The 27,534-nt window shown below is 32.8% G+C and overlaps 2 protein-coding genes across 5 annotated transcripts; one reads left to right on the top strand and one right to left on the bottom strand.

The window, feature by feature from the left end:
• The first annotated feature begins 6,705 nt into the window (after positions 1-6,705).
• LOC123923521 (20 kDa chaperonin, chloroplastic-like) lies at positions 6,706-10,316 on the top strand. The gene is made up of 6 exons (XM_045976209.1): positions 6,706-6,849; positions 6,937-7,122; positions 8,458-8,637; positions 8,755-8,910; positions 9,308-9,385; positions 9,918-10,316. Exons 2-6 carry the CDS (start codon positions 6,949-6,951, stop codon positions 10,089-10,091), a joined length of 762 nt encoding a protein of 253 aa, XP_045832165.1. The 5' UTR covers positions 6,706-6,849; positions 6,937-6,948; the 3' UTR covers positions 10,092-10,316.
• Positions 10,317-13,622: 3,306 nt separating this feature from the next.
• Positions 13,623-21,120, bottom strand: LOC123919678 (auxin response factor 19-like). Of its 4 annotated transcripts, XM_045971648.1 has the most exons (14): positions 20,788-21,120; positions 20,158-20,686; positions 19,041-19,153; positions 18,861-18,956; positions 18,592-18,648; positions 18,318-18,473; positions 18,148-18,232; positions 17,966-18,056; positions 17,722-17,886; positions 17,436-17,631; positions 16,884-17,022; positions 14,712-16,573; positions 14,342-14,532; positions 13,623-14,236 (listed from the first exon to the last, which is right to left on the bottom strand). In XM_045971648.1, the coding sequence occupies exons 2-14, from the start codon at positions 20,198-20,200 to the stop codon at positions 14,053-14,055; spliced, it is 3,378 nt and encodes a 1,125-aa protein (XP_045827604.1). In that variant the 5' UTR covers positions 20,201-20,686; positions 20,788-21,120; the 3' UTR covers positions 13,623-14,052. The 4 variants fall into 4 exon arrangements, with proteins under 4 accessions (XP_045827604.1, XP_045827605.1, XP_045827606.1 ...); XM_045971649.1 differs by having other exon boundaries at positions 20,158-21,114; XM_045971650.1 differs by lacking the exons at positions 20,158-20,686; positions 20,788-21,120 and having other exon boundaries at positions 18,861-18,949.
• Positions 21,121-27,534: the final 6,414 nt, after the last annotated feature.

The following is a 27,534-nucleotide window of genomic DNA, read 5'->3' as shown; positions in this document are numbered from 1 at the left end:
TGTCCTGCTGTCAATTGATTTAATGAAAGCCTCCATACGAGAATTCCAATAATCATAGTTCTCAGGACCTGTCAGTAAAGGGGGTTTAGACACTGACCCTCCTTCTTTATCCATTGTACCAGAAAGTACTTTCCCTGGAGCTCACCCAAAATAACAGAACAGGGTGCCTGCTCTGATACCAATTGAAATTCTGGTATCACTAGAATTATGTTGCCTAAGATGTCCCAACAACTACTTTATGAATAATGTTGTTTCTATTGTTGGCACATCGTATATAACATATAAAAACTGACAGAAAATAAATAAATGACACAAGTAATTGTTAACCCAGTTCAGCCAACTGCCTACTCTGGGGGATACCAATCCAGGAAGGAAATCCACTAATAGTTCTAGTTACTAAGACCTCCAGCAAACCCTAGGATTTACGCCTTAAACTAAGACCTCCAGCAAACCCCTGGTTTACGCCTTATAACCTCGACACTACTCATGCAACTTCTGCCTAGGAACTCCTAGACATGAGATCCCATCTCACTTCCACTCACACAACACAACCTGTGTTGTTTAAATAATGTTGGGAATAATGTGGCGACAACTTACCAAGACAACACTTCACTTTTGCTTAAAAGCTTCAAGTGAATCACACATGGTAAACTTCGTACTTCAAAGCTTAGGAGTAACCTTAAAATAATAAACTCACTTCTTAACTCGTGTTATAGAATCCACAAGCAAGAATTACAATCAAACAATAAAAGACTCAACAAAGACTCAATATGTGTAACTAATACTTTTTCAAAATGAGATACTCGTCTTGAACTTGGTCTTCGTATATATAATGATTTAGCACGCTCCTCTTGCTTTAGAATCAATAGGACGCTCCTTGAGAATCATAAAAGGTGATCTGATACTTTTTTAATCTTCATTAAGGATATATCAAGACTTTCCAAAAGTGTTTAAGGGACTTTAGAAGATAGGATAAGTCATCCAACTATTCCATTAAGTTTGTCTTATCCTTAAAGCTCCTGATCAGATCAAATCTTCAATAAGCGTGTTTATCAGTGGATTTCCATATATAGCAGATGCTCTCTTAAATGCGCGAGATTTCCTTTAGCAAATAGGATGTTGTAACATGTTTTCCAACATCTTGTTAGTATATTTGTTTTAGCAAAATTAAGCCAATTCAAATATCCAACAAATATAAAAGAAACAAATGCTTGCTCAAAATTATTAACTCATTTGAATATTCCAAGAAAAAAGTAACAATTTCATCCCATGAACTGAAATTCATAGATCAATCACCGAAAAGGTCTAACCTTGGCTAACAAAATCAATATTAGGCATGTTTGAAAGAAGAAAAAAAAAATCAGTGAGATGAAAGAAATAGAGAGAGAGAGAGAGAGAGAGAGAGAGAGAGAGAAAGAAGAAGAAAGAAAAGAAAAGAACAAATATCTGGCTAAATAGTGAGGAGAAAAGAATCAAAGAAAAGAGAGAGAAAAGAAAGAAAAAAGCCTAACAGATGGAGGAAGAGAGAAGATAGAGCGGCTGTGCAAGTAGGTTGTGTAATAGGAGTAATGAAATTTCAATTTTAGGGTTATAACTTTTATTTGGGCTTTTGGGTCAACAAAACTAGGTAAATTAATAGCCCAAAGTATTATAAAAAGACTACTTTTCTTTTTAACCAAATAAAAAAAATCAAGTATATTTAACATACAATTTTTTTTTTGTAAGATATACAATTATTATTTATTCTTTTAAAACCTATAAACATAATTTATTTGTATATGACATTCTTTATATAAAAATTTATTTATTATTATTAGTGGTATATGTCCTTGTTTTATAGAATTTATGGCATTCTTTTTATGAAAATTTCATATTTTTTATACCTTTTTAAAGACTGAATTATCTGATTCAACCGATTTAATAACTATATAGTCTTATCATAGAGACCGGTTCATTCCATCGGTTTAATCCGGTTTGTCATGCGGTTCGACCATTGACCCAGTGGTTCGACCAGTGTGTAACACCCAAACCCATTATTTAATAAAATTCTACCATGATAAATCTTTTTCAAAATACGCAGCGGAAAATCAAAGTTTATTATTATAAAAGTCATGGTTCGAGCATTACACTCTTCAATCAAAATAATACTAATGTAGTTAATTATTAAAAATGCTTGTTTATACAAATCTTTGAATCAAACAATATATTTATTGATTATACAAAACAACCTAGACAATAGACTTTATATATACAATATAAAACCCTTTTTCCCTGTGTCATAATCAGAGCGGAGCTTCACCGATGACTCGACATCGAATACCACAAAACCTGTAAATCTGGACCCCCAACGGTCCAACACATAACACATAAAAGAGAGTTAGACAACATACTCAAAATATACAAGTGTAAGTAAATGGTACTTAAACACTTCTTCATAAAAACATGCATAATCATACATTATACATATACATCACCATCATTTATGCATATTCATATATCATGCATATTCTTCATTTATCACGTCTAATTAGGAGTTACAACCTAATTGTTCTCACACTTCACTTATAAGCATACATCATTAATCTCATTCAATTATAAGCTACGAAAGGTTATAACCAAATATCAATCATATTTCACAAGATATTGAAGCCAATTACATTTAAAAATCATCGGACAATCAACACATACATCAAGTCTAACACACATAGACAATTATCACAAACTCCAAACATATGTGTCACATATCAAATATCAAATAATGTACACATATCCTAATGCAATCTAATTCCACAATCTTCATGCTATGTCCCCTAGACATATCTAATGCATGTGGTACCATCGTCTTTATTAGAGTATCTCACCTCTAATATTCGTCTTTATCGGATAAATATAATCTGATATCCGTCTTTATTGGAATATCCAATATACATCAACAATTCATGAATGCATGTATGTAATTCATGAATTCACACTCACACAATTAGCATTTTGCTCGTCATTTATAATGTGGAACACTATCCGACATTTCGTCTTTATTAAGATAACACTATACCTTAATATACGTCTTTATCGAATAACATAATTCGATATCCTTCTTTATTAGAATAACATACTCTAATATTCGTCTTTATTAAGTTGATTAACACCTTAATATATTTCTTTCATATTTAAACAAACATCATCAATAATCATCAACAACAATTATATTACACAAATATAATCAACAATTCATCACAATACAATTAATCATGGTTATAGACACCTAATTGTATGTTAGAATACCCTAATCACATGTTACAAGTGCCAAAATGCACTTAAAACAATTATCAAAAAGTTGTTGTCACAGTGTTGTTCGCTGAGCAAAGGCTTAGCGAGCTGTAGCGAACCTGCCCTGTTCGCTGAGCGAAGGCCTAGCGAGCCGTAGCGAACCTGCCCTGTTCGCTGAGCGAAGGCCTAGCGAGCCGTAGCGAACCACACCAGTGGAGCTCATGCTCGTGGCGAGCTGTGGCGAGCCGTAGCGAATGGCTCCTGCCAGAAATGCTCAAAACATGCGATTTCCACCCAAATTCACCCAAAAATCCCATTTTTCATGTTATAAACCCCAAATGAGTTTGTATTCAAGTGCAACAAACATATCTAAACACAAAAGGACGGTTCATTTCACCGATCTACTATTTTTACTACGAAAAAGTAAGGATTTAACACTTTTACTCAAAACTCTCAAGAACACAAAGTTCTTGAGTTTAATCATTCATAAACTTCGTTTTTAACCATTAAATTCGTTCATACATCATGATAAGAGCATATTAAACATGTTATGAACCTTAGAATCGATTTCCATTAAGAAAATCCATTCACAACTAAAACGAAAATGCGGTGGAGGAAGTTCGGGTGAGGAGAAATCGACATTCTCCCCTTCCTCGTATCACCCACGAATATGAAATCTACTCTCTTACCTTAGACCGACGAAAGCTCAACGATTGCTCTTGATCTCTCTTGCTCAAGCTTGCCCTAGCTCTCCTCTTCTCTTCCTTCTCTCTAGAATCTCACAAGAACATGAGAAATGAAATGTTTCTCTCTCCCTTTAGGCCATATGGGCGCCCCCTCACAAGTCCACAAGGCCCATTGGGCCTCAAGCCCAATAGCTTGGCCCAACTCGCGTTAACTCTCACTAACTCGCGCGTTAACTAAAACTCTCGATAAATAACTTAAAGTTACTATCTTACTTAAAAACCACGTCACCAAATAATTAAACACTTAAATAGTGAATAATAAATTTGGGTCGTTACACAGTGAACCAGTAACCCAGTGCCCTCGCCGGTTCGATGACCGGTCCGGTTTTTAAAACACTGCACAGAATTGCTACCAAGTAACAAACTAATAAGTTTATCGTTCTCCACAGGGATTGTGCCAAAATTACTAGTTTCGCTTAGGAATATGGATAGTTGTCTTCACTTTGTTTGTTTGAGAGGTATCTTTGTGGGTAATAGTAAATGACAGGAAATTAAAGACAGAAATTAAATGACAGAAGAATAAATGGTGCGTGTGTGTCCAGGCGGGGTGGTTAAGTGTGGTCGGATCCCTCCCTTACTCCTGCTTGGTGGTTATCCCCTTGTTTCCCTCTATCAGGAATTAAACTATTAAAAATAGGTTCAGGAACAATTGTTCCATATTTCTATTACAAACTGTTCGGAGTCTAGTTAGTGGTTACCCTTACTCTATTTAAGTATCATCGCCCCAGGTTCCACTTTTTTGTTAAAAACGTTGGTATCATTACCTTAGTGGCTCAATGTGTCATAAGCCGTCACATGTGCCTCTTACTAGCTCTAACTCTGCCCCAGGTAGAAATTATCGTGCTTTCTAATCCTATACTAAGACCTCAGATACTGAATTTAATTGTCTCATCTTGACCATAGCACATCGTCCTTCGTTCGGGATTACTAGCTTCGTTTCCTATGCGATTTTCACTAGGTCCTTAGATTTTATTTTAATGTGATCAATATTAAAATAAATATAAAACCAGACAATAAAAGAGTTTGAAAGTAGAAACAATTGAATATATACCCAAATTATATAAAACCAAGCATTCGTAAGGGAGTTCATTGACTCCACCTAACATAGGAAAAATAAATTACAAGGACAGAAAGAAAAGAATCTTGTTGGCCTTGGAGTTCCTTTGCCTCCTTGCCTCCTCCTTAGAGTTCTCCTAACTCTTGCTTAATATTCAAAGTACTGAATATTTTGGAATTTCTTAGGATGAATAATAGTGGAGGAGGAAGGTTCTATTTATAGTTTTTCAGCTGGGTTTTGGGCTTTTTTGTGCGTCCATCGCACCCATCGTGGCCACGATGGCGTGTATTTTCGCCTCATCGTGGCCACGGTGGATCATATCGTGGTATGATGGAAGATCTTCTCAGGATTTTCTGCGTTCTTTTCAAGTCATCATCGTGCCACGATGACAAGTCATCGTGGTACGATGGAAAAGATTTGTTGCAGATTTTCTTCAATTTAACCGCCTTCTCATCGCGCCACGCTGGGATTCATCGTGAGTACGATGGTTCCGCTGTTTTATTACGTTTTTGCCCTTTTTGCTGCTTTTTTCACTTTTCTTGCTTTTGGGCCAAGTAACTTCACTTTTCCAGGTATTTGCTTGCTTTTGGGCTTCAACTTCTATTAAAACTACTTAAATTACTAGTAAAAATATCATATAATTGATTGTCATCACGTGTAGATGATAAATAGTTTATGCTAAAAAAATCACAGTACTACCACAACCCCTAAATATAAAACTGACGTAAGATTTTCCTTTTCACCGGTTACAAGACCCCTTTCAAATTTGTAATGACATTAGCTATTTATTTACGAACATACCCCTACTTATAGTACATGTTTTTCTACCATTTGTAATCCCCCACGCTCTCGTGATAAAAATGTAAAAACAGTATCAATCGTCACTAAAATTTACTTTCTTAATCTTCGTAATGTTTTTAAAGAGATTTTATATGTAGTAGTGGAGGTAGGCATGACGGGGACGAATTTTACCCTCACCAAACCGAAACCCATAAAGTACGGGTATTCTCGTATCCGTCTCAATTTTTAACAGGGATGGGAATTAGAATTTCAAACCCTTACCGACAGGATTCGGGTATCCCCAATTGGGTTTGGTTATTCCCGTTCCACCTTACCTCCACATAAAATTGGATTGCATTTTAATATTATTTTTATTAAAATAAAAAATGTTGAAAGCTCAAAACTAATTTGTTTCAACAATACGATTTATTTAACCAAAGAAAAAATAGAGAAAGTAATTTGTTTGATAACTTAAAAAATAAAATATGAATATAATTTACTAGTTTGTCTAAGGGTTTTTAATCTAACTCAGGTAAAATATAATTTTGATATACACGGGGGATTCCAGGACGGGTTTATTACCTGTCGCATCCTCATCGTTTAAAATTGGAGAAAACTCAAAGGTGAACTCAAATCCAATCAACTAGAATTTCCTCTATTAAAATCAAAGCAGACGTACGAGTACGACATGTATGAGTTTTATTGTTGTACCGCGGCAAGTAAAGGAAAATACCTAAAGGTGGATGCAATTTTGGCAAAAAAATAAAATAAAATATGGGGTTAGTAACAAATTGCAACGGGCGCGTGAGCGACACGATCACACTCTGAGTGTGCTAGTTAATTCTAGAATAATCCATCCATATTATTATCAGAAGAAGATAAAAACCCTCCCAATCTTATTCATTTTTAGGGTTTTATTATCTTCAATTCTTTCATTTCAATTTCAACGCCACTCTCTCACTTTCCAACCTTACCCAATTCATCTACAACAAAATTAAGGTAAGTTCAATCTTCTCTCTCAAAATTCTCTATCAAAAATAACAACATTTCTAAATCCTTGTTGTTGAAATTGTTTGTGTTGGACAGTGTTACTGTTAAATGGCTTCTTCTCAGTTAACAGCATCATCAATTTCTACGAGGAACGTTTTTGCATCCTTTGAAGGACTTCGACCTGTTCAATTTCATTGTCCCAGACATGTTACAATTGGTAATCCTGCACGTAGGTCGTTTAAGGGTCTTGTTGTCAAAGCCTCTACTGCTGTTGCTCCAAAGGTTTTTTACTTTTATAATTTTATTATAATATTGAAATGAAGAATTCAAAGTAGAATTTTTTGTGTGGAATTTGTTAGTTTGATAATACCCTTATTCAATTTTTGTGTATGTTGGTATTGAAGAAGCTTGTTATTGTTCTTGGTTTTGAAATTATGAATGTTTTTTAAGTTTCATTGTTGTTAGTTTTGTAATTATGAAAAATGTTGGATTGGGTGTTTGAAAAGATAAGGGTGGGTGAAGTTTTTGTTTTTTGAATTAACAGAGTTTTTGTTGGATTGGTCGGAGAAATTAATTTATTTGGTCCAAATTTTATACAAAATACACTAGGTAGCACGGCCTCAGTGTCTGATGTCCGACACTGATGCATATAATTACATTGTATTATGTTAACTTTTCAAATTATTATCGGTGCCATCATGTCAGCGTCTATGTGTGTCCTATGTATGTGTCCGTGCTTCATAGCAAATGCATCAACATTCTCTGACCTTTTTTGCTTATAAGTTGGGATGGAGTTGAACTAAATACATTAACTTTCTTTGATCAATTTTTGCTTATAATTTGGGACGGAGAGAGTATGCGAGTTACAGAAATGAGTGAGGATTGCGGAGAGTAGTGTTTATAGAATTGAATGAGTTATCATTTGTTCATGAGTTGTCAGTTTAGTGCTAAGAGTTTGACGATGACAGAAATTATTGTTTTTAGTACAGTTGGGGAAAATTATTATTATTATTATTAATGACGACGACAGAAATGACTACTCCCTCCGGTCCTTTTTATAAGGAACACTTTGAGAAGAAAAAAAATTGGTCCTTTTTATAAAAAACTTTGACCAATTTTCAAATGTTTTAAATGTTTGATTTCACTAATGCCCTTATTTATTATGAGAGAGAATATTAAAAGTAATTAAATAAGGGTATACATGGAATAAACTTAAATTTATAAGAGTATTAAATGAAAATAATTATTTACAATGTGTTTTCTTTGTATGTGTAATTTTTTCAAAGTGTATCTTATAAAAATGACCGGAGGAAGTATTTTACAACTGTCCCATATGAGCTTTGAAATCCATCCTTTGAGATAAGAGTTTGATCTTGTAATCTTTTTCTTTAACGTATATTTTATAGTATGACCTTGTAATCTCAAGGGGACAGAGTTCAAATCCCTTCAAACAGTTATAAAATGACTATAAGTGTCAATTCAACAAATAATTTTGGCTTGATGGTTCACTGGTAATTGAGTTTTCGAGATGTAGTTCAGACAATTTTGGCATTTAGCAATGTATGTATTATTTATGATCAATGCTACATGTGTCTGAGTGATAGTTATACTGTGCAGTACACCACAATCAAGCCTCTGGGAGACAGGGTACTTCTAAAAATTAAGGAAGCAGAAGAGAAAACACAAGGTGGGATTTTGCTTCCATCAAATGCTCAAACAAAGCCTCAAGGGGGTGAGGTAGTTGCTGTTGGAGAAGGAAAGACACTTGGGAAGAACCAAGTTGAAAATAGTGTGAAGGTGATGTTGTTATGCTATGATGATATTAACTCTTGAACGATCATTCTTTAATTTTTCTTGCGAAGAATGGTAAGTTCTCTCTAATTTTAACTAATTTGGTGCATTTTGTTTGTACAGCCGGGTGCACAAGTTGTGTATTCAAAGTATGCAGGTACTGAGGTTGATTTCAATGGTGAAAAGCATCTTATTTTGAAGGATGATGACATTGTTGGTATCCTTGAAACCGATGACATCAAGGATCTTAAACCCTTGAATGATAGAGTTTTGATACAGGTACTCAACGTTTACAGTTTTGCTTATTTCGTTGTGGAGAGTGGTAGTAGTTCATTTTTTTAATCTTTATCCGGCTTTGCTAAATTGAGCAACTTAATTTACAAGGTGAATCGAATGATGGAAAAAAAAAACACTCAACTGTTGATACTGCACACACATGAATAACAATTTATGGACTTCTGAAATATCATTTATTGATTTTCAATGTTTGAGATGTCTTACTTTTTGAGGACTTAAATCCTCTAAATCATATTTCCAAATCGTCTAATGGCAGTGGTGCATGTAGGCTCGTAGCTTCTGTCCATGTCATTTTTTGTGCAGCTCTATAGTCTCTTATATTTTGTGACTCTTGTTATAACTTTGAGTTAGCCACTGATTGGTAAAATATAAACTGCAGATTGAAAAAGCTGAAGAAAAAACTGCCGGCGGTTTGTTTCTTACCCAGGCAACCAAGGATAAACCTTCCTTTGGAACAGTAAGCTTTCATGATTTGTCTTTTTTTGGTTTGAAAAGACAGTTATAGTTAAGCTAACATCCACTTCTTAAGTTGAGTCTAAGACAATTCCGCAAAACAGAACTTCTATGGTTCATTTAGGCCATATCTTTATAGTTAATGTGAGACTTGAGTTTATCTAAATATCACTCGTCAAGAATATTGCATATTTGCCCAGAGTAATATGTTACGCACAATTAACTAACAATTGGCATCATGGTTTTAAATTGTGGTTGCGTCCTGGATACGGTAACAGTTGCGGTTGTTGCGATTGCGTTCATTGCGGTTGTTGCTTCTAATGCGGTTAAGATGCGGTCGTACACATGAATTAAAATAACACTGCAATTGTGATGCAATGCTGTTGCGGAGGTTACCGCATCAACAATACTGCAGCTGCAATTGCGGATGCGGACTGCAATTTAAAACCTTGATTGACATTGTCATATTTGCTACGAATATTTTGGATCAATGATGCATTGTCTGAAACACCTTTGTAATACTTTGAATGCCACAGGTTGTAGCAGTTGGTCCCGGCTTTGTGGATGAGGAAGGCAATAGAAAACCTTTGCCTGTTACTTCCGGGAACACAGTTTTGTACTCAAAATACGCCGGTAATGACTTCAAGGGCAAAGATGGTTACGAGTACATTACCTTGAGGAGTTCCGATATCATTGCTATACTCTCCTAGAAACATAATTGTAAGATGAACAAACATAATCCACTCGCACCAAAAGCACTACACTAACCTTGTTTTGATCATCAAATGATTCAAAATAGGTATTACTGGTTTTCAAGTGTTTGGTTGTTGTGTTGGTGGATTTGAATTCATGTATCAGTTTATTAGATGAGATATTGATTGTATTACCTTATTATGTGATTTGAAAAACAAATAGGAACTTTAAATTTCAATGGATTTCGGTGCAAATTTATCGAAAATAAGATGCTATCTTGTTAAAGAGATTATAAGAATTATTTGTTGCCGAAGTTCCTCTGCCAAAAGAAGAATCTTTGGTGATTCTCAACTCTCTGCTGGAGCAGTTCTCACTCTTTGCTGTGAAAAAATTGTGCTACTTCGTTGCGTAAAGCTTATTCTTATAAAACTTCATTCAAGGGGAGGTTTAAATATCATTGATGATGATTGTAAAATATCATATGCCACTTTAATTTTCTCCCTTCGTTTAATAAAATTTTATTACATCGTGTATCAAACAGGAATAAAATATTTAATATATTATATAAAAAAAATATTTATTATGTAAAAGATAATTTTAATAAAAAAAACATCTTACTAAAAACGTGAATTCTAAATTTTTGAAACAGAAAAAACACTAATTCTTTTGTATATAAATGAACAAAAATTTATTAACAATCATATTTTAGAATTAACAGTGCAATTTATTGTTTGTTTACTTTTTATTTTATGTAAATCTTGAATATATATAGATATGTGCATGTGCTTCAATAAAAAATTGAAGAAAGGTAAAACATTTTATCACAAAGTTTGTACCCAAAAAAAATTAAATATTTTATGATGCAAAAGTTATCATTAATCACTTTGTTTTTTTTATTTCAAAAAAAAAAAAATTTAAGCTAGGTTCATATATTTATTTTAGTCTCTTCAAAATTTCGTTTTTGCCCTGAAAGCTAGGTTCATAATCTATTTTTCGAAACAAATTTAAGTTCGGAACAAACACTCAACAAATTTAAGCTAGGTTCATATATTTATTTCCAAACACTCAACATTTCATTTTCTTTTTATCTCTTTTTTATCTGAACAAGATCGACTGTTGTAACAGTTGCATATAGTAATCGATCTTGTCCCTTTATTTTTTATCGAACACTCAATTATCCGTCTATCAAAGTAGATTTTGTCCAACACACAAAATCCACCGGCTAAGTGACTTATTCAATATTATTATAACAAATACGAATTTTACAAAATTCACCGTTGCATTGAAAGTTTATATCATATAGATCATTCATAGATTTTTTAAAAAACATTGAAAATCATTTGACATGTTATTGAGTTGAGACCTATCAAGATTAACTGTATTCAATAAAAATTCATAAACTATACGATATAAACTTTCAATTCAACAATGAATTTTGTAAAATTTGTATTCGTTATAATAGTATTTGTAACTTGTGCACGGTGAAAGACTTGATGATGTATTCTTTCACCATAGACTTGGCCATCAAATCAAAGTATATACTATATACATACACCTTATATGTGCGGCTGCCACCAAACATTTTTCTTGAAGAAACAAATGATGTATTTGATAAAAGAAAAGTGTAAACAAAGGTTAAAGAAAGAAAGAAACAACACTGTGCAGACTTTGTCATTTAAACGCAAGTGAAAATGGAAGAAAAATGAAGAGCAGGGTCCACAAAGTGATATGCTTTTTAGAAAGTAATCTGCATAACGTCAAAGAGAAAATTAAAATAAAAAACGTAACACAGGATTCAATGAGAGGCACAGTACAGAAAAATCCTGTAAAAAAGCTATTAAGAAGTCCATTTCATCTCTTTTGTTTCAAAACTTTAAACTTCTTTTCCCCATTTTTTCTTCTTCAACAGAAAATATCACTCCTTTTTTTGTTATTAAGACGTTTCTTTTTTGTTCACTTTTTAAAGAAGTGAAATTGATTTTAGAGTCCCACTCCCACATATAAGACGACTCCGACTATTTGAATGCTTTGTTTGAATATTAAAATTGATCTATGAAAAAAGACATTCTTTGAATTAGGTGTGTCCTGATGTCGGATATGTATCGGTGTGCTTCATAGAAACTGACATCTAATAAAGGAATATTTATTTCATAAATGTGGATGAAAGTTGTCTCGATTCTCCCATTCGTTCTGGATTTGGAGGTATTTTTAGAAACATCGTCGACCAGTCGACCACTATCTTGTTGGCTTCTCAAGCATCATTCAAGAGTCATCTGACATTTTGCTCGCTGAACTATAGGCTATCTACAAGGGCCTCTTGCTGGCCAAAAACATGAGTATTGATAAACTTGTCTGCTACTCTGATTCTTTGCACTGTGTCAACCTCATCAAAGGTCTTCATGTTAAGTATCATATTCATGTTGTGTTGATCCAAGCTATAAAAGAGCTACTCTCAAACCAATGTTTCTCTCTATCGCACACTTAGAGAGAGAATCAATTTGCATATTTCTTTGCTAAACTTGGAATGCCGACTTCTTGGCTCATACCTCTCCTCCATAAGGTATTCGTGATTTTCTTAGAAACGACCTAATGGAAACTTTATTATTTTCTTTTTTTAGCTTCCTTACCTAAAACAAAATATAATCAACACAATCAAAATTGTATAACATAACGAGCTCCTCTTAGCATGAATCGTTCAGGAGAACCCAAGTTCGATTCTTAGTGAGAATAACTTTTAGTCAAGTTTTACTTACCTTGTGACCGAACTCTAGATTATCGAACCCCTTTACCTAAAAATTAGAAAGTTAATAACCAAAAAAAATTGTATAACATATAACATAAAAATTTAGCCATCACACACATATTCAACGCATAATTCAAATTAGTGGAATTATATATAATTCAATTCCAACTTATTTGATTTTGAACAAAGTTCAATTTAATGAATTATTTGTAAACTTAGTTTTAGTTGGCTCCGTACATTGTCCGTTGTTATAGTAATGTAAAAACATCCCCCTAATTTTTGTTTAATGTATACATGAATAGATGGATCGTTGCACAATAATTAGACATAGTTGGACGGTTGGGCCATCTAAATTAAAAATGGAAGCACATGCAAGTAAAGATATTGAGACATTGTTTTCAATTATTGACCTAATAATTTAAATTATAGTTAGAAAATTCCAAAAAGAATATTTAATGTGATGGAAGCCATGTGTGGAGCAATTTGCAAGAAGCAGCTGCCACTAAACCAGATGAAAGTTTAAATTTTAATATGATTTTGGTCATGTAAATATGCCCGTTTTGATTTTGATTCCTGTAAAAAAAATAATTTTGATTTTTGTTCTGACACAAAATAATTTTGATTTTAATCCCCGCAAAATCTCAAAAATTTTAAAATGATTCCTGAACTAGAATTTTTTCCCAACATGTCAAATTTGGTCCGTTTAAAATAGAAAGGGATAAATAAAAAACTAGGGTTTATTGTTTGTTGAATAACATATATTTACTTCAACAAACAATAAAGCTTAGATTCCTCATAATCTAAATTTAAGAGCCACAATATTTACAAAGGTGTAAATAACATATATTCTTTATCTTAGAACCATTGTTAATGATACATATCATACACCAGCTGATTCATGCAGCTGAATCTTCCCAAAAAAGAAGTGGAAAAAAATGAGTAAAATAAATCCTAATCAATCACTAGCAGCTACCATAAAGCATGTTCAAAAGTAACATCTTATAGTAAAGGATTCTGTTCTTGGTACATCTAAAGATCTAAACTTCTCTCTCACCATTAAAATCGAACCCGTATGCAGCTATGTATAAACTATGAACTGCATCTTTTGCAATGAATAGGTCTCACTTCAAGACAAAGAAGCAAGAAGAAGAAATTTTGAAGGGTTAAGTTAGACTTTTCCATTTCCCTAAATGTGTACAAGTTGAATTGCTGCAGAAAGTAAATACTCGATGAGCTTATCGATTAAACGAGGCTGCAGAGTTATCATCATACTGTTGTGCCCTCCATGCATTACCACTTTCTGAACCACTACAAGCTTGATTGGTGATTGGAACATAACCTAAGTCGCCTTCTAGGCTCATTTGTTGTACTTCGGCAGATGATAGTATCTTTATGCTTTGAACACAGTTTACAAATTCTCTGCATGGAATTATGAGTTCATAAGATTAACAAAGATAAAATCAAATGGCTGAAATAGTATAGGCGATGTGATATGAAGAACAATGAATTGGATTAAGTACTTACTCCCAAGGGTCATCGCCGACGAGAAGAATGTCGTTTTCGTGATCCACATATACTAGTTTCCAGTCAGTCCTTAGAGGATCTTCTAGCTGCCCTTCAATCCCAAACATACGAGCCAAATCATTCCGGAGTTCTTCATATCCTTTGTAACGGGTGACATCAATACATCTTCCGACCGAGCCACATTTTTGAACCTTCATAATATATAAAGAAATATTAAGCATTTGAATATTATCTAAACGATATATTAAAACACTAGAGGATGCTTTGCAGATACCGATGCAGCATGGAAATATGACATCCATCCTAACATGTATGAAGTAAATACACTAAACTCATAGATCAGTAAATTTTTCAATGAGTAATAGCAAACCTTAGTATATGTTCGCATTCGCTGAGCCTGATTAGACCACAAGCCATTATTCATAACGCCAGTATCAGGGATAGCAATATCACTTGAGCATCCTGGCTTAAAAGACATGTTCGGCACACCAAACGACTGTGAACTAATATCAGCAGTGGACAGCTCAGTTTCAATATCTCTTGGAGCACCACCATAATTAGACAACAAGTTTTGAAGATCTTTTTGAGAATCATACCCTCGTGAGAGCAAAGGATCAGGTGTTAATCCATCAAGGTTAGAGGCAAATGGTAAGTTACTTCTTGGTTGTTGCGAGTGGACATCACTATCCATGTAGAAGTTGGAAAGTGGAAAGTTTTGGTGGATGTTGCCAGGATCAATACCGTAAGATGTTCCGGAAGAAGCCTCCATCTGATCATTGATAGCCCCTTTGTACTTTTGCTTGTCAGGTCCTTTTACACCTTGTAATTCGTGTTTGTTCTGCATGTCAGACTTACTTTGAAGCTCCTGCATCATATTAGTATTGGTTTCAACTATCAAAGGCCCTCCAAATGGCTCTGGTTGATTTCTTTTCAGGAGGTTTGGAGGCGATGTCTGACAGTTATTAGTAGATGGCGAAGTTGAGCATGATGGGGCATCTCCATCTGTAAAAGCGGAAGGAGCTCTAGTATTTGTCGGTGATTTTTGTGTATTATGGTGATTGTTCACAGGAAGCTGCTGCGGATGCATGACAGCTGAAGAAGAGTAATTGTTGTTGAGAAGCTTCTCCATTGAGAATGCATTGTTACCGAGCTGTTGCGGCTGTTGAGGCTGATGATGCTGTGACATAGGCTGCTGCGGTTGCTGGTTTTGTTGCTGCAGAAGCTGAGACTGCGAAAGTGGGGAAGATGTGGAAAGTGGTTGCTGTTGTTGCTGCAACTTCTGTAGCAACTGCATCTGTTGTTGTTGGTCTGAGGTGTTTTTCGGCGAAATCTGAGTCATTTGTGATTGCTGTGGCGCTCTTTGTAACATGCTTTGTTGCAATAACTGTAATGAAGATTGTTGCAACTGTGTTTGTTGTTGCTGCTGCTGCTGCCGCTGTAAGAGACCAGCTTGTTGTTGTTGGTCTATCTGTTGCTGAAATTGCGAGTCCTGCGGTAAGGATGTCATTATCAACCCGTTCTTGCCAACTGACTGGAAATTTTGTTGGGTTTGGACATTTCCTGAGAGCAACTGTTGCTGAAGGGGAGAGTACGTTACAGGTTGCTGTACACACTGATTCGGCATCTGGTTAGAACCAACTGTTCCATTATTCATAGTGGTGTTTTGATTCGGCTGTTGGTGTTGCTGTTGTTGTAGTTGTTGGTGTTGCTGTTGTTGAGGCTGATGTGCGTTCGGTTGAGTCAGTTGGGGCTGTTGTTGCTGAGTCTGCGGCAGGTTTTGTGGTCCAGCCAGTTGATGTTGCCTCTGCTGCTGCTGTTGTTGTTGCTGCAGCTGGTTTAACGGTGTTTGCAACATCGACAGCATCTTCTGCTGCTGTTGTTGCTGTTGAGACCACGCATTCGGCGACTGTTGCAATTGATTGACTTGGTTTGGTAAATTAGGTTTGTTAAATTGAAGACTTGGAGCAGAGAGTCCAGCAGGGGATTGAAAGTTCAATATCTTGGATGGATCATCGGTGTTAAGGTTAGCATGCATTGTGTTTGATGAAAGCATGGATGGAGGTAAAAGTCCTGATTGAGGAGCAGAAAACTGATTATTATTCTGCTGCATGCTCATCCATTGGACTAAACTCAAACCGGGGAAGATTGAACTTGAGGCATCTTTCATGCCGAGTTCATCTCCAAGCCACGGCATAGCTCTCTTGAAAGCATTTTCTATTTCAGACTCGTCTTCTGCAAAATCAAATAATAGGGATGCGAGGTAAATAATAGGAATTTTCCAAATATTTCTCTTAAAAAATGCTATTAGATGAGATTTTATAATTTAAATATGGAAGAAATTTTATATCACTTCATAGTGAGGTATTTGGCTTATGAAGAAATAGTACTGAATTAGACCATGTATCAACACGACTTCGATGAATTTTTCACAAGTTGAAAACAATGCAACAAATTTTTGTAAGGCGGATAATTGATAATCAATGGAAACCGATTAAAATTTCTGAATAAAAAATTTAACTAATTAAGGAGGAACTCTTGCTACCTGGCATTCCTGGTTGCTTGGGGAACTTTGGCCTAAAAAATGGAGGGGGGCAAATGTAGAAAGGGGTCACAACAGGTTCAATATCCCAAATTGAAACTCTGCTTGGGCGCTCACCAGCTGTAGATTCATCCCATCCAACCTATCAACAAAAAAAAATGATTCCTTAAGAAGCGAGTAGAGAGGTTCAGCATTGACAACAGTTAATCATATAGTATCGAGTTTCGGACACATACAAGGACACCGAATACGACACTGACACGTACGCAACGGTATTAATAATTTGAAAAAATGGAAGTGGTTGAATGTTCAATCAAGTATCGGACACTCACGAACACCTTCAACTTGAAGTGTCAGTGCTACATAACATGTCGGTTACATTATAGGATACTGAACAACAATGCATGTCAGAAGTTTTTTTTAAAAAAAAAAAGAAAGAAAGAAAAGAAAAAGAAAATTGTATAAGTTGAGAACAAGACATTTGTTTTTGTTTCATGCTTAGTTATACAAATAATGCATCTCTTTCTCGATGAAAATAACAACTTGATTATATACCTGAAGATTACGCCATTGTGAATTTTTCCATCTGGCAGGATCCAAGTCACTGATCCCAGTGATTGTGCCCATATATCTGCGTACTCCTGAATCCTCGGTCTCAAACATCATTCTGAATCTCATTCCAAGAGAAACATGAGTGTACAGTGCTTTATTATACTTGGCCAATGGAATCACAAATTCACAGGGGCTAGTCCTGTTAAAATAACCGATGTTTATCTATAAGAGGCCATCACAGAAATTCCATATTCAGTGTTTCACATATTAAATATACACCAAATAATACCTGGGATTATAAAATACAGTAAATGGGCTATTATTCGAAGCAGCATGAGCCGCAGCGGCAAGAATGCCAATATGCATGCTATCACTTGATATTACCGATGAAGATAGCGCTGGTTGCTGTCTACTGGATCTCTTTATACCTAAAAGAAGTTGCTGCTTTTCATCTCTAAAAAAACAAAAAATTATTTATCAACAAACATGAAAATTATTTATGATGTTTCATCTAAAAAGAAAATATTCCTTACCTGATAAAAAGAACAGAATCTCCGGCAAAGAGCCTTTTCATACTAACAAAGACACTCCAACCAGTAGTCAATAGATGCCTCTTTGGTTGTCCTGTAACAAATGTTCATGCAATTTTATAAAACCAATGATAATATATTAAAAAAGTTTGAAGGAAAATTAAAATAGGTAAAAGTCACAATACCGCGATAAATATGTCTAAACGTCCATGTAGTGTCATGCAAATCTTTGGCAACTATTTCTTGAGCTGGTGGTTGCATTGAAAAGTCCTATCAAACATAATTCTGGTCAGAATAGAAATCACTACGAAACTTTCAATCCATGACATAGTAAATGAAAATGTTGTGTACACACCAGAGGTGGGAATATTTTCTCGGCAGCTCTACGAGGTACTGAAAATCCACCGTGAGTGCTAGTGTCACTAGCTGTTAGTGTTTTGCAAAAGAATTCAGTTGGTTGCTGGTTTTGTTTTAGTCCCATGTCTGAAGCAAGCATTGCTTCCTTGTCATACTGTATAGCAGAAGTACATTAAAAATTTCGGTAAGTTATAAATTATTGGTATTGGAGAGGTTAAATGAATGATGGGAAATACATATCGACAAATTATTAGATTGAACGGCTGACCTACTTTATTTACAGGTTGAAGGGTCATCTGTGCATATACCTCATCAGTTTCAGGGTCAGCCTGATCCAAAAATAAAAAATAATATGAAAATATAAGTACTATGTAATATAGTTGTCACATGTGCCAGTGTTAGACCCCGACACATGTCAAACACCAGACACACATTGGTGTTACTATAGAACAATCTATTAATAAAGCTTTTAGAAGTCTTCTTTAAAAAAATTCATATTATTATTAAAGAAAAGCCGTGTCCGTGAGAAAAGTGCACCTACATGTAGCGCAACATTGTGAAGCATGCAAATCAACTTGGATGGAAGGTTAGGGTAACTTGGTATGAAATCTGCCTCCTTTTGCATGGATGCTGCAACCTAAAAGTGATTATAGTTAGAAAAAGAAAATAAAAACTCCTTCAGAAACCGAATCAGAGATATACTATATCATTGGAAACATACTTGCTCACTATGTCCTTGAGGAAAGTAAACAACAAGACTTCCAACGGGAGGTATAGAAACCAAGGGCCCGGCACAAGCATGCCATAACTCTGAATTGATGGCTTTCCTTTCACCTGTTTATAGGTACAAAAATCAAAATAAATTATATCGAAAGATACAAATACTAACTTACTCAGCTTTTCGATTTGTTAGGCTTGTTTATGGTTAACGGCTGAAATAGTACACGACATGTTTTAAGAGCTCGAAGAAAAACACAACATCCTATCATGCAAACACATTTACAATTGCCAAAAATTACAAATGAATTGATCATGAATATTGTTCTCATCTTTCTTCTAACCTTGATTATAAATAGAAAAATTAAGTCGATTATTTGTATTATTTAAGGTGAGAAGGAAATTAAATTAAGGTAAAAACTTCTTCTGTCTTAAAATCAGTATAAATTACAAAAGATATCTTCCAAACTGTTGGGGTCGTTGCTCCGATCGAGAATCTTATCATCTGTTAGGTAGGCCAACCGACCGAGTTTTGTTAGATAAGACCACCATGTAAAAATATAAAATATTTTTCTTCTTGCCTTTGATTTCCATTAATCTTTTACACATTTACACAAAGCACATTTGGATTTGACCTTTAAAACTAACAATTTTATGAAATCAGAAAAGAATAAAAGGTGGTAAAAAGGTGAGGGGGGAAAAATTTGAGTTTATCTACCAGCATAAGTTTTGTAGAAACCAGCATATGAAAATTTTTATAAATTTTATTTCATAAGCTCTCCAATATAACCTTATGAAAATAGCTAGTAGCATATATAAAAACAATTAATCTTTATTTTCTCCTTTGCTATAGAAATAGCTTATGTAAGCTTATACATAAGTGCTTATGATAAGTGTTTATGCTATAAGCTGCAAATAAGTTGTTTATCCAAATAAGCCCTTAGAAGAACAACTTGCACATATTTATTGGATCTACAATGTTAATAAAATCAATTCAACAACATAGAAACATAATAATTATCCTTGAAATAGTAAAAGTTGAATGAAACAAGAAAAAACTTGCTAGAACAAAAGAGAGAGATAACATAATGAGGTTACAAATAAACCTTGAGAAAACACACCTTCACCAGAATTAGGCAAATAACCATTAGAAGGAGCCTTCATTATGACCTAAAAAAGTGTTGATGACCCTTCAAAAAACTTCAACAATTGGTCGTTTTTTCCTTAGCAACAAGGCAAGATTTAACCTTGTTCCTCAAGTATTCCACAATAACACAACCTTAACTTCAACAAATCCTCCAAAAATAGCATCAGCAACACTTCCTCAGAAATAACAACCCCTTTTGATTCTTACCACAAAGTTATTCAATAACATAGCATAATCAACAAAAAAAGTCACTTTTTCCCCAAAAAAATGCCACTAATTAACTTTTTGGTTCAAACCCAAATAAGTTTTAAATTTGAATAACTTTCTTCAATCAAGCTACCACCAGCTCAAATTTCAATGCTGAATCTTCAATCTTCAACAAGAGAAAATCCCAACAAATGAAAAATCCTTCAACTTGAAGAATCAAAACCTCAAAAATCATCCAAAAACCAGAACTTTGCAACTAAAACAAGTGAAACAAAGGGTGCCCAAAAAGCCAAAATCTGTATAACAAATACATTTCAACAAATTACTCAAAAAAAATTCAAAAAAGAACAAAAAAAAAAAACATAACCCAACATAAAAACAAGACAAAAGGAATCACCTTTAAGACACCAAAAAAAGGAACAGCAACATCAATAAAACAAACCCATAAACACAAAAAACACAAAGAGAAAGAAATAAGAACAAAAATGGGAAAAAGCAGAAAATGGGGAAGTAAGAAGAAGTTTTGTGAGGATTAAGGTAGGAACAGAACAGACAGGTTTGTGATGTCTGAGAGAAACTGAGTTGTCGCCGGGAAATGAGAGAGAGAAATGAAGAAAAGGAAGACAACTTTTGATTATTTTTATTTTCGCTTTATGTAAGAAGCCGACATGATGAAAATATGAGCTGAAGCAATCAATCACAGACAAGCATGGTTAAAAACAACTCATTAAAGATGTAGGGTATTATTATTTATTTATACTTATTTTATTTACTATTGTACTGAAATTTTAAGCAAGATTAACATGCTTAATTACATCTACTTTACTCTATCCATTTCTAAATATAAACACTTATATTTGGAGAAAAATAATTGTCCCTATCATTTTTTAAATGGTCATACTAATCGGTGTTCCGGTAGACTAGTTAAGAAGGTAAAAAAAATTAATTTTTACATTAGAATAAGCATTATTTACACTTTTAAGAAGTCAAATACACAAATTTCAAGACTTATTTATCATATTTAGTTCTTTAAGTAGTGTTACACTGGACGTTAATTAACACTTTGCTTTTTTAAATTTGGGAGATGCTAAACATTGCTCTAGATACTACTCACTTCGTCTCATATCTTTGATCTTTTAATTTTTTTATTTTGCTTAAAACTTTGGTACTATTAAGAAACTAATATATAATTAATGTTGTTTTACCATTTGTACTCTTATAAAAATTATTCACTCAATGTATTTTCTCTTTCTTAATAAAGCAAGGGTCAAAAAGACTTAACTTATCGATCTTTATTATTTCTTAATTCATGTGCAAAACTTTAAAAGGGTCAAAATTTTGGGACGGAGGAAGTAGTTAAATATATTAATAAAAAATTATCTTGCAATTTATGTATTCAATACATTAAAATTTTGAAAAGATATTTTTTTATATTAATTTTATCTTTTATTTTCTTTTTTGGTATGTTTAACCAGTACTCATTGAACATTATTTAGGATGACCCTTTAAATTATTATTAGTAGATATAGTTTTTTTAAAAAATAAATTAGAAAAACTGTGTCTCAACTACAACCAACTAACTTCCATGTATCTCTTTATAGTTACTGCTTCGTACAGTCGGCTGCAATCGGGGTTATTAGAACCATCTGATTATAATCGGATGGTTCCTATTTAAAGATGGTTATAAAAAATTTAATATTAAATTTTTATGATTTTTTTTTGTAGAAGCTAAAAATATATTGATAAGATTACCTTAGCACAAGACGTGCCAACATAACGGAAATATTACAAGATAAAAATTATCCAACAATAAATAGTAGAAGCATAGAAGATTAACAACATTGGAGAGAATTTATTCTCCAGTGATAACAATCATAACCGAAGCCAATGCATTTTGCTTTAATCCACCACCAGGAGCTAATAATGACTCTCTCAAAAATATCATCTATGGAGATAACATTTTGCCGAAATAAACATTTATTTATTTCTTTCCAAATGGAACAAGAGCATGGCAACCAAATAATATTCAATATGTCCTTCTCAAACATGATATTATTAGCTAGACCACAAAATTTTCGAACATGGTCAATAGGTGAATTTGATAGGGCGCTACGAACACCAAACCAAGCTAGAATACAACCCCACGCTTTACTAAAAACCGAGCATTAAAAAAGCATGTGATTCAAATTTTCCGCATAAGAGCAGCCCGTTATGCACATAAGGGATGACTCAGCAACGCCACCACGCCTAAATAAATTATATTTTGTTGGTAAATGATTCTAAAATAGTTTCCAAGCAAAGACGAAAATCTTCATCGGAACCCACTGATTCCACACCACATCTTTAACCACCCGCAATCCGTCATTAATAATAATATTCATTTGAGTAAGAAAGTGGTAAGCACCTTTAACTGAGTAAGAACCATTAACTAGTACTCATCACTCAGGCTACCATTAACTAGAACCGATGCCCAGGCTGTTTTCAAGCACTCAGCCACCCACAACCTCCATCTCAACGGAAAATATTTATGATTAATTTAGAAACGTTAAATTTTAATTGTGCGGTCATAAAGTTAAGGTGAACACTCCGGTACACATCTTATGTGGACGTGTACCGGTACACTGTTAAGGTGTATAATTTTAATTGGTCCACATGTAATAATAATTTAACATGTCATTTCAAGACTTCTTTAAATAGAAATTTCCTAAATTACTCTTTTAATTTACAAAAATTTTAAAATGGAAATTAAAGAAATTTCCTAAATTGCCTTTTGTCAAAATAAAAAGAGATGTTTTGTAAAAAAAAATGAGATTTTTAATTTACAAAAATTTTAAAATGGTTTTTTTTTTTTTACAAAAGGTTTTTTTTTGTGAAATTGACAAAAGGGTTTTAATATGTGTGTTTTTTTGCTTTTCATCAATTTATATTATTTTTTATACTTATAGCACCACTCGTTTTGAAGCATTTCTTTCAATTTCTCGTAAAGTTCATATTTTTATTTCATATATGCAATTTCGAGGTTTTTCAATTTCCGGCGGTTGGATTTTTTTTGTTTTAGGTTGTGGGTATCATTCTTCTCTTTCTTGCATCAAAAAATTCTTACTAAATACCCCCTCCGATCCTATATATAAGAAAAGGTTTATTTTTAAATTCAATGTAAAGTTGATGTATCTAGACTATAATGTTATCTAGATACATTAATTTTACAATGAATCTAAAAAATAAACTTTTTCTTATATATAGGATCGGATGGAGTAGCATTTTCCTTTAGAGTATGTTTGGTTCGAAGTAGATGGAGGGAATGGGAGGTGAGGAAATATTTGTAATAAAGGGTAATTTTGGTAGAAACTCTCAAATATCTCAAATGTTATATATTTTTTAAAAAAACTCTCTCAAATATTATATATTCGGTACTTTTATTTTTTGAAAACTCTCTCAAATATATATATATATTTTTTTTGTAGAAACTCTCAAATATTTTTTTTGTACAATATTTGAGATATTTGAGAGTTTCTACCAAAATTACCCTTTACTAAAAATATTCCTTCAAATTTTTTAAATTTTTTAATCAAACAAACTTGACGCCTTTCATTAACTAGTAAATGTTCAATACATAAGGGGATAATCTCAAATCTACGGAAACTAGCCCAAGAATTGGCCGCCCGAGCAAGTGAATGAGCAACCATATTCGCTTGTCTCCTAACAAAATTCACTTCAAAGTTTATACACGATAACATAATTTGGATAATATCAACAACAATTAAACTAAATTCCGAATTACCACTACGCCTCGTTCGAATAGCTTTAGTCAACACCTGCGAGTCGCTTTCAAATTGAACCCTATCCAGACCTCTATTAGGTAAATGAATATTTTTCCTATATATTAGATCATTAAATTATTAGGTAAATGAATGTTTTTCCGAAAGAAATCATTTTTTATCATTTAAAATATTATAATAACTAAATACTATTTATCAAAATTATAAAAAAATAAAATTTTTATCACTCGTGATAGTCAATATTGATTTTTTTTATGAAAAAATGTAAAAACGTTTGTGTATTGCTTATAAAATATTGAAATTGTGTCTTTTCTTATGAAATTATTATCTCTGAAATACAATAATCGGCAAATAATTTTTTGATTTAATAAATAATTATTAATTAATTGATCTAATGTACCAGTAGATTGAATTTTTTCATATGTACCATAGAAGCCCCCTAATAAGTTTGAGGGCTTTTCTTACTTAAGCCCTCAACAAGTTTTATTAGAAAATTGAGGTTTTCATGTAGTGCGTGATTCTTAAAAAAAAAAAAAAGTAATTCTACCAACTATGATTAAGGGTGCTTTGATCTGTTAAAACTTAAGTGACTTGACAGGATAACTTCAGTTGTATTGTACGTGTTTGATTTTAATTTTTTTTCTCAAACAATTCAATACCACCTAATTAGAACGAGACACATGACATTTAAATTTTTAGCAATATAACATTTCGATGTCAACTAATTGGATTACCTGTGAATCAAAAACCTAGTTATCATAAAAGGATTATTAAGTTGCTACCAATTCTACCGATAAGAACTAAAGAAATAAATTGACCAAATTGAAATGTAAAACACTTAAGAATTTAAATGTCGACAATGTAACAGTTCAACATCAACTAGTTAGATTAACTATCACTCAAGAAACGTAATTCATATGAAATGAGTGTTAAGTCTCAACTAATTTTCTCAACTGTCACATAGGGAATCAATTCATCTCAGTTAATCTATTCAACTTGACCTAATTGAAATGATAAACACTTAAAAAGTTGAATTTCAACATTCTAGCTAACAGTTCAATCTCATATTGTTGGACGAATTATTACACCAAAAACCTAGTTATTATGAAAGGATTGTTAAGTCACAACCAATTAGACTGAAAGGAACTAAGGAGATCAAACATTCTCAATCTCACTATTCAACTTGACCAAGTGGGAATGAGAAACACTTAAGAATTCAAATTCTAAAATCAAACAATTCAACCTCAACTAGTTAGATTAACTATGACTTAAAAAAACTTAGTTCAAATGAAATGACTATTAAGTCTCGACTAATAATGCCAATTGTGTCAATAGAAATAAAAAAATTTAGATCAAACCCTTCAACTTGAAACATAGTTCATATGCAAACTTAACTAATTATACTTACTTTATTAAGGAATTCAATTTTTCTCATTCAAGTCGTTTAATATCACTTAATTGGACTAACAATAATATTATTTATAGGCAAAATTACACTACAGGTCCTTTATCTTATTTTTTTGTAACACTTTGGTCCTTTATCTTTTATTTGTAACACTTTAGTGCTTTATTTTTTTTATTTGTAACATTTTAGTCCTTTTTTTTGTAACAGTTTGGTCCTTTATCTTGTTTTATTTGTAACACTTTGGTCCTTTATTTTTTATAAATAAATAAGATACGGATCAAAGTGTTACGAAAAAAAAGATAAAGGACCAAATTGTTACAAAAAAAAGATAAAGTACTAAAGTGTTACAAAAAAATAAGATAAAAGACCTGTAGTGTAATTTTGCCTTATTTATAAGATATTAGAATAATATTAAAATATTTGAATTTGTTGAAAATCATATATAAGTTAAAATATTAAAAGACCTGTAGTGTAATGATGCATGATTTGATTTATTGTGGAAAGATACATTTGCCAATATTAAAAAGTAGTGTTTAATATAAAAAAAACTTAATAAAGAAACAAAATCTGCATTAATTTTTTTTTTGACAAATCTGCATTAATTACTATATTACTTGTTAACCACATCAGCATTGTATCGGTACACATCCACATAATATGTGTACCGAAGAATTCACCTAAAGTTAATGAGTTCATGTAGTCACTTTCTAAGAATTTAGATCCAAAAAATTAAGATTAACAATATACTATAAAGAGAAATTTATTATATGTATCTATACATAAAATTGACATATTAAAGTTTTTAGATTATTATATTAATTGAGTTTTTTTAATTATGTGTAAATTTGCACATGTTAAAAAGTTTAAAATATGCATTAATTATTATTTTTCAAAAAATATTATTATTTTTAATTTCTTTTTTTAGAATTCTTATTTTTAATTGTTTTAATAAGTGCAATAGGGTCTTACAAAAAAAAGGTGCAATATTGCACATATATTATAAAGAGACCTCCTTCAAAAAAAAAATATAAAGAGACCGACCATCACAAATATTTTGTTTTAGATTATATTCATTTTTTCACAGTGCAAACAGAGCATTTTTTCATGTACCAAAAAAAAACATTTTTTCACTTGATTTGAATTTTGGGCCCCAAAACCCACATTTCATTCCACTCATTCTTTATTTGGTGGTGCTTTCCTTATATCAATAATCACGCATGATCATGTTTAGGTTCATACAATTTTGTTCAAGTTAATTAAATATAAATATGGCCAAATAGATTGAGGATTTCTTTACCAAAAGGAATTTGTCAAGCGGTAAGGGTCTTGGTCCCCTTAAACATGTGGTCAGGAGTTTGATTTTTGACTGATGCATATGGAGAAAATTCGGTTGGAAGAGGAGAACTCACTTTGTGTGCCTTACAAGTTTCCCGATGGAGATTAATCATCGCTAATGGCGGGGGAAACTTCATACCAATATCATGGTAACCCAAAAAAAACAATTAAGTAACGGTTAGGTTTTTTAAACAAATAAATCATTTATGTTTCTAATTTGTTGCATTATTATCCTTTCAGCTAACTTCTATTATCTTGTTGCATTGTAGTGATTAATGTTGACTTTTACTATGATGAGTATTTCGATGAAAAATGCACATATGTTGGAGGAGAACTGAAATGATAATAGTGCAACAAGTTTTTATAACGGATGATAACTGAGTGTAACAAATTAGAAACTTAAAAGACATATTTATTTTGTTTTTATTTTCAAAACAATAATAAAATATCCGGCCCAAGAACCAACTAATCTGATGAGACTAATCTCACCGACCATTTGTGTGGGGTCATTTATTAGATTCATAATTTTTTTGGCTCTGTATGGATTAACCCACCGAAAATGACACCAGAGAAAATTGAACAGTAACCAACTCCAATGTTTCAAGCCAACACTACTAGGTCAATC

Source organism: Trifolium pratense, linkage group LG4, assembly GCF_020283565.1.
Source record: "Trifolium pratense cultivar HEN17-A07 linkage group LG4, ARS_RC_1.1, whole genome shotgun sequence".
Classification (NCBI taxonomy): domain Eukaryota; kingdom Viridiplantae; phylum Streptophyta; class Magnoliopsida; order Fabales; family Fabaceae; genus Trifolium; species Trifolium pratense.
The sequence above is the reverse complement of the archived record's forward strand: the minus strand, read 5'-3'. Positions and strand labels throughout refer to the sequence as shown.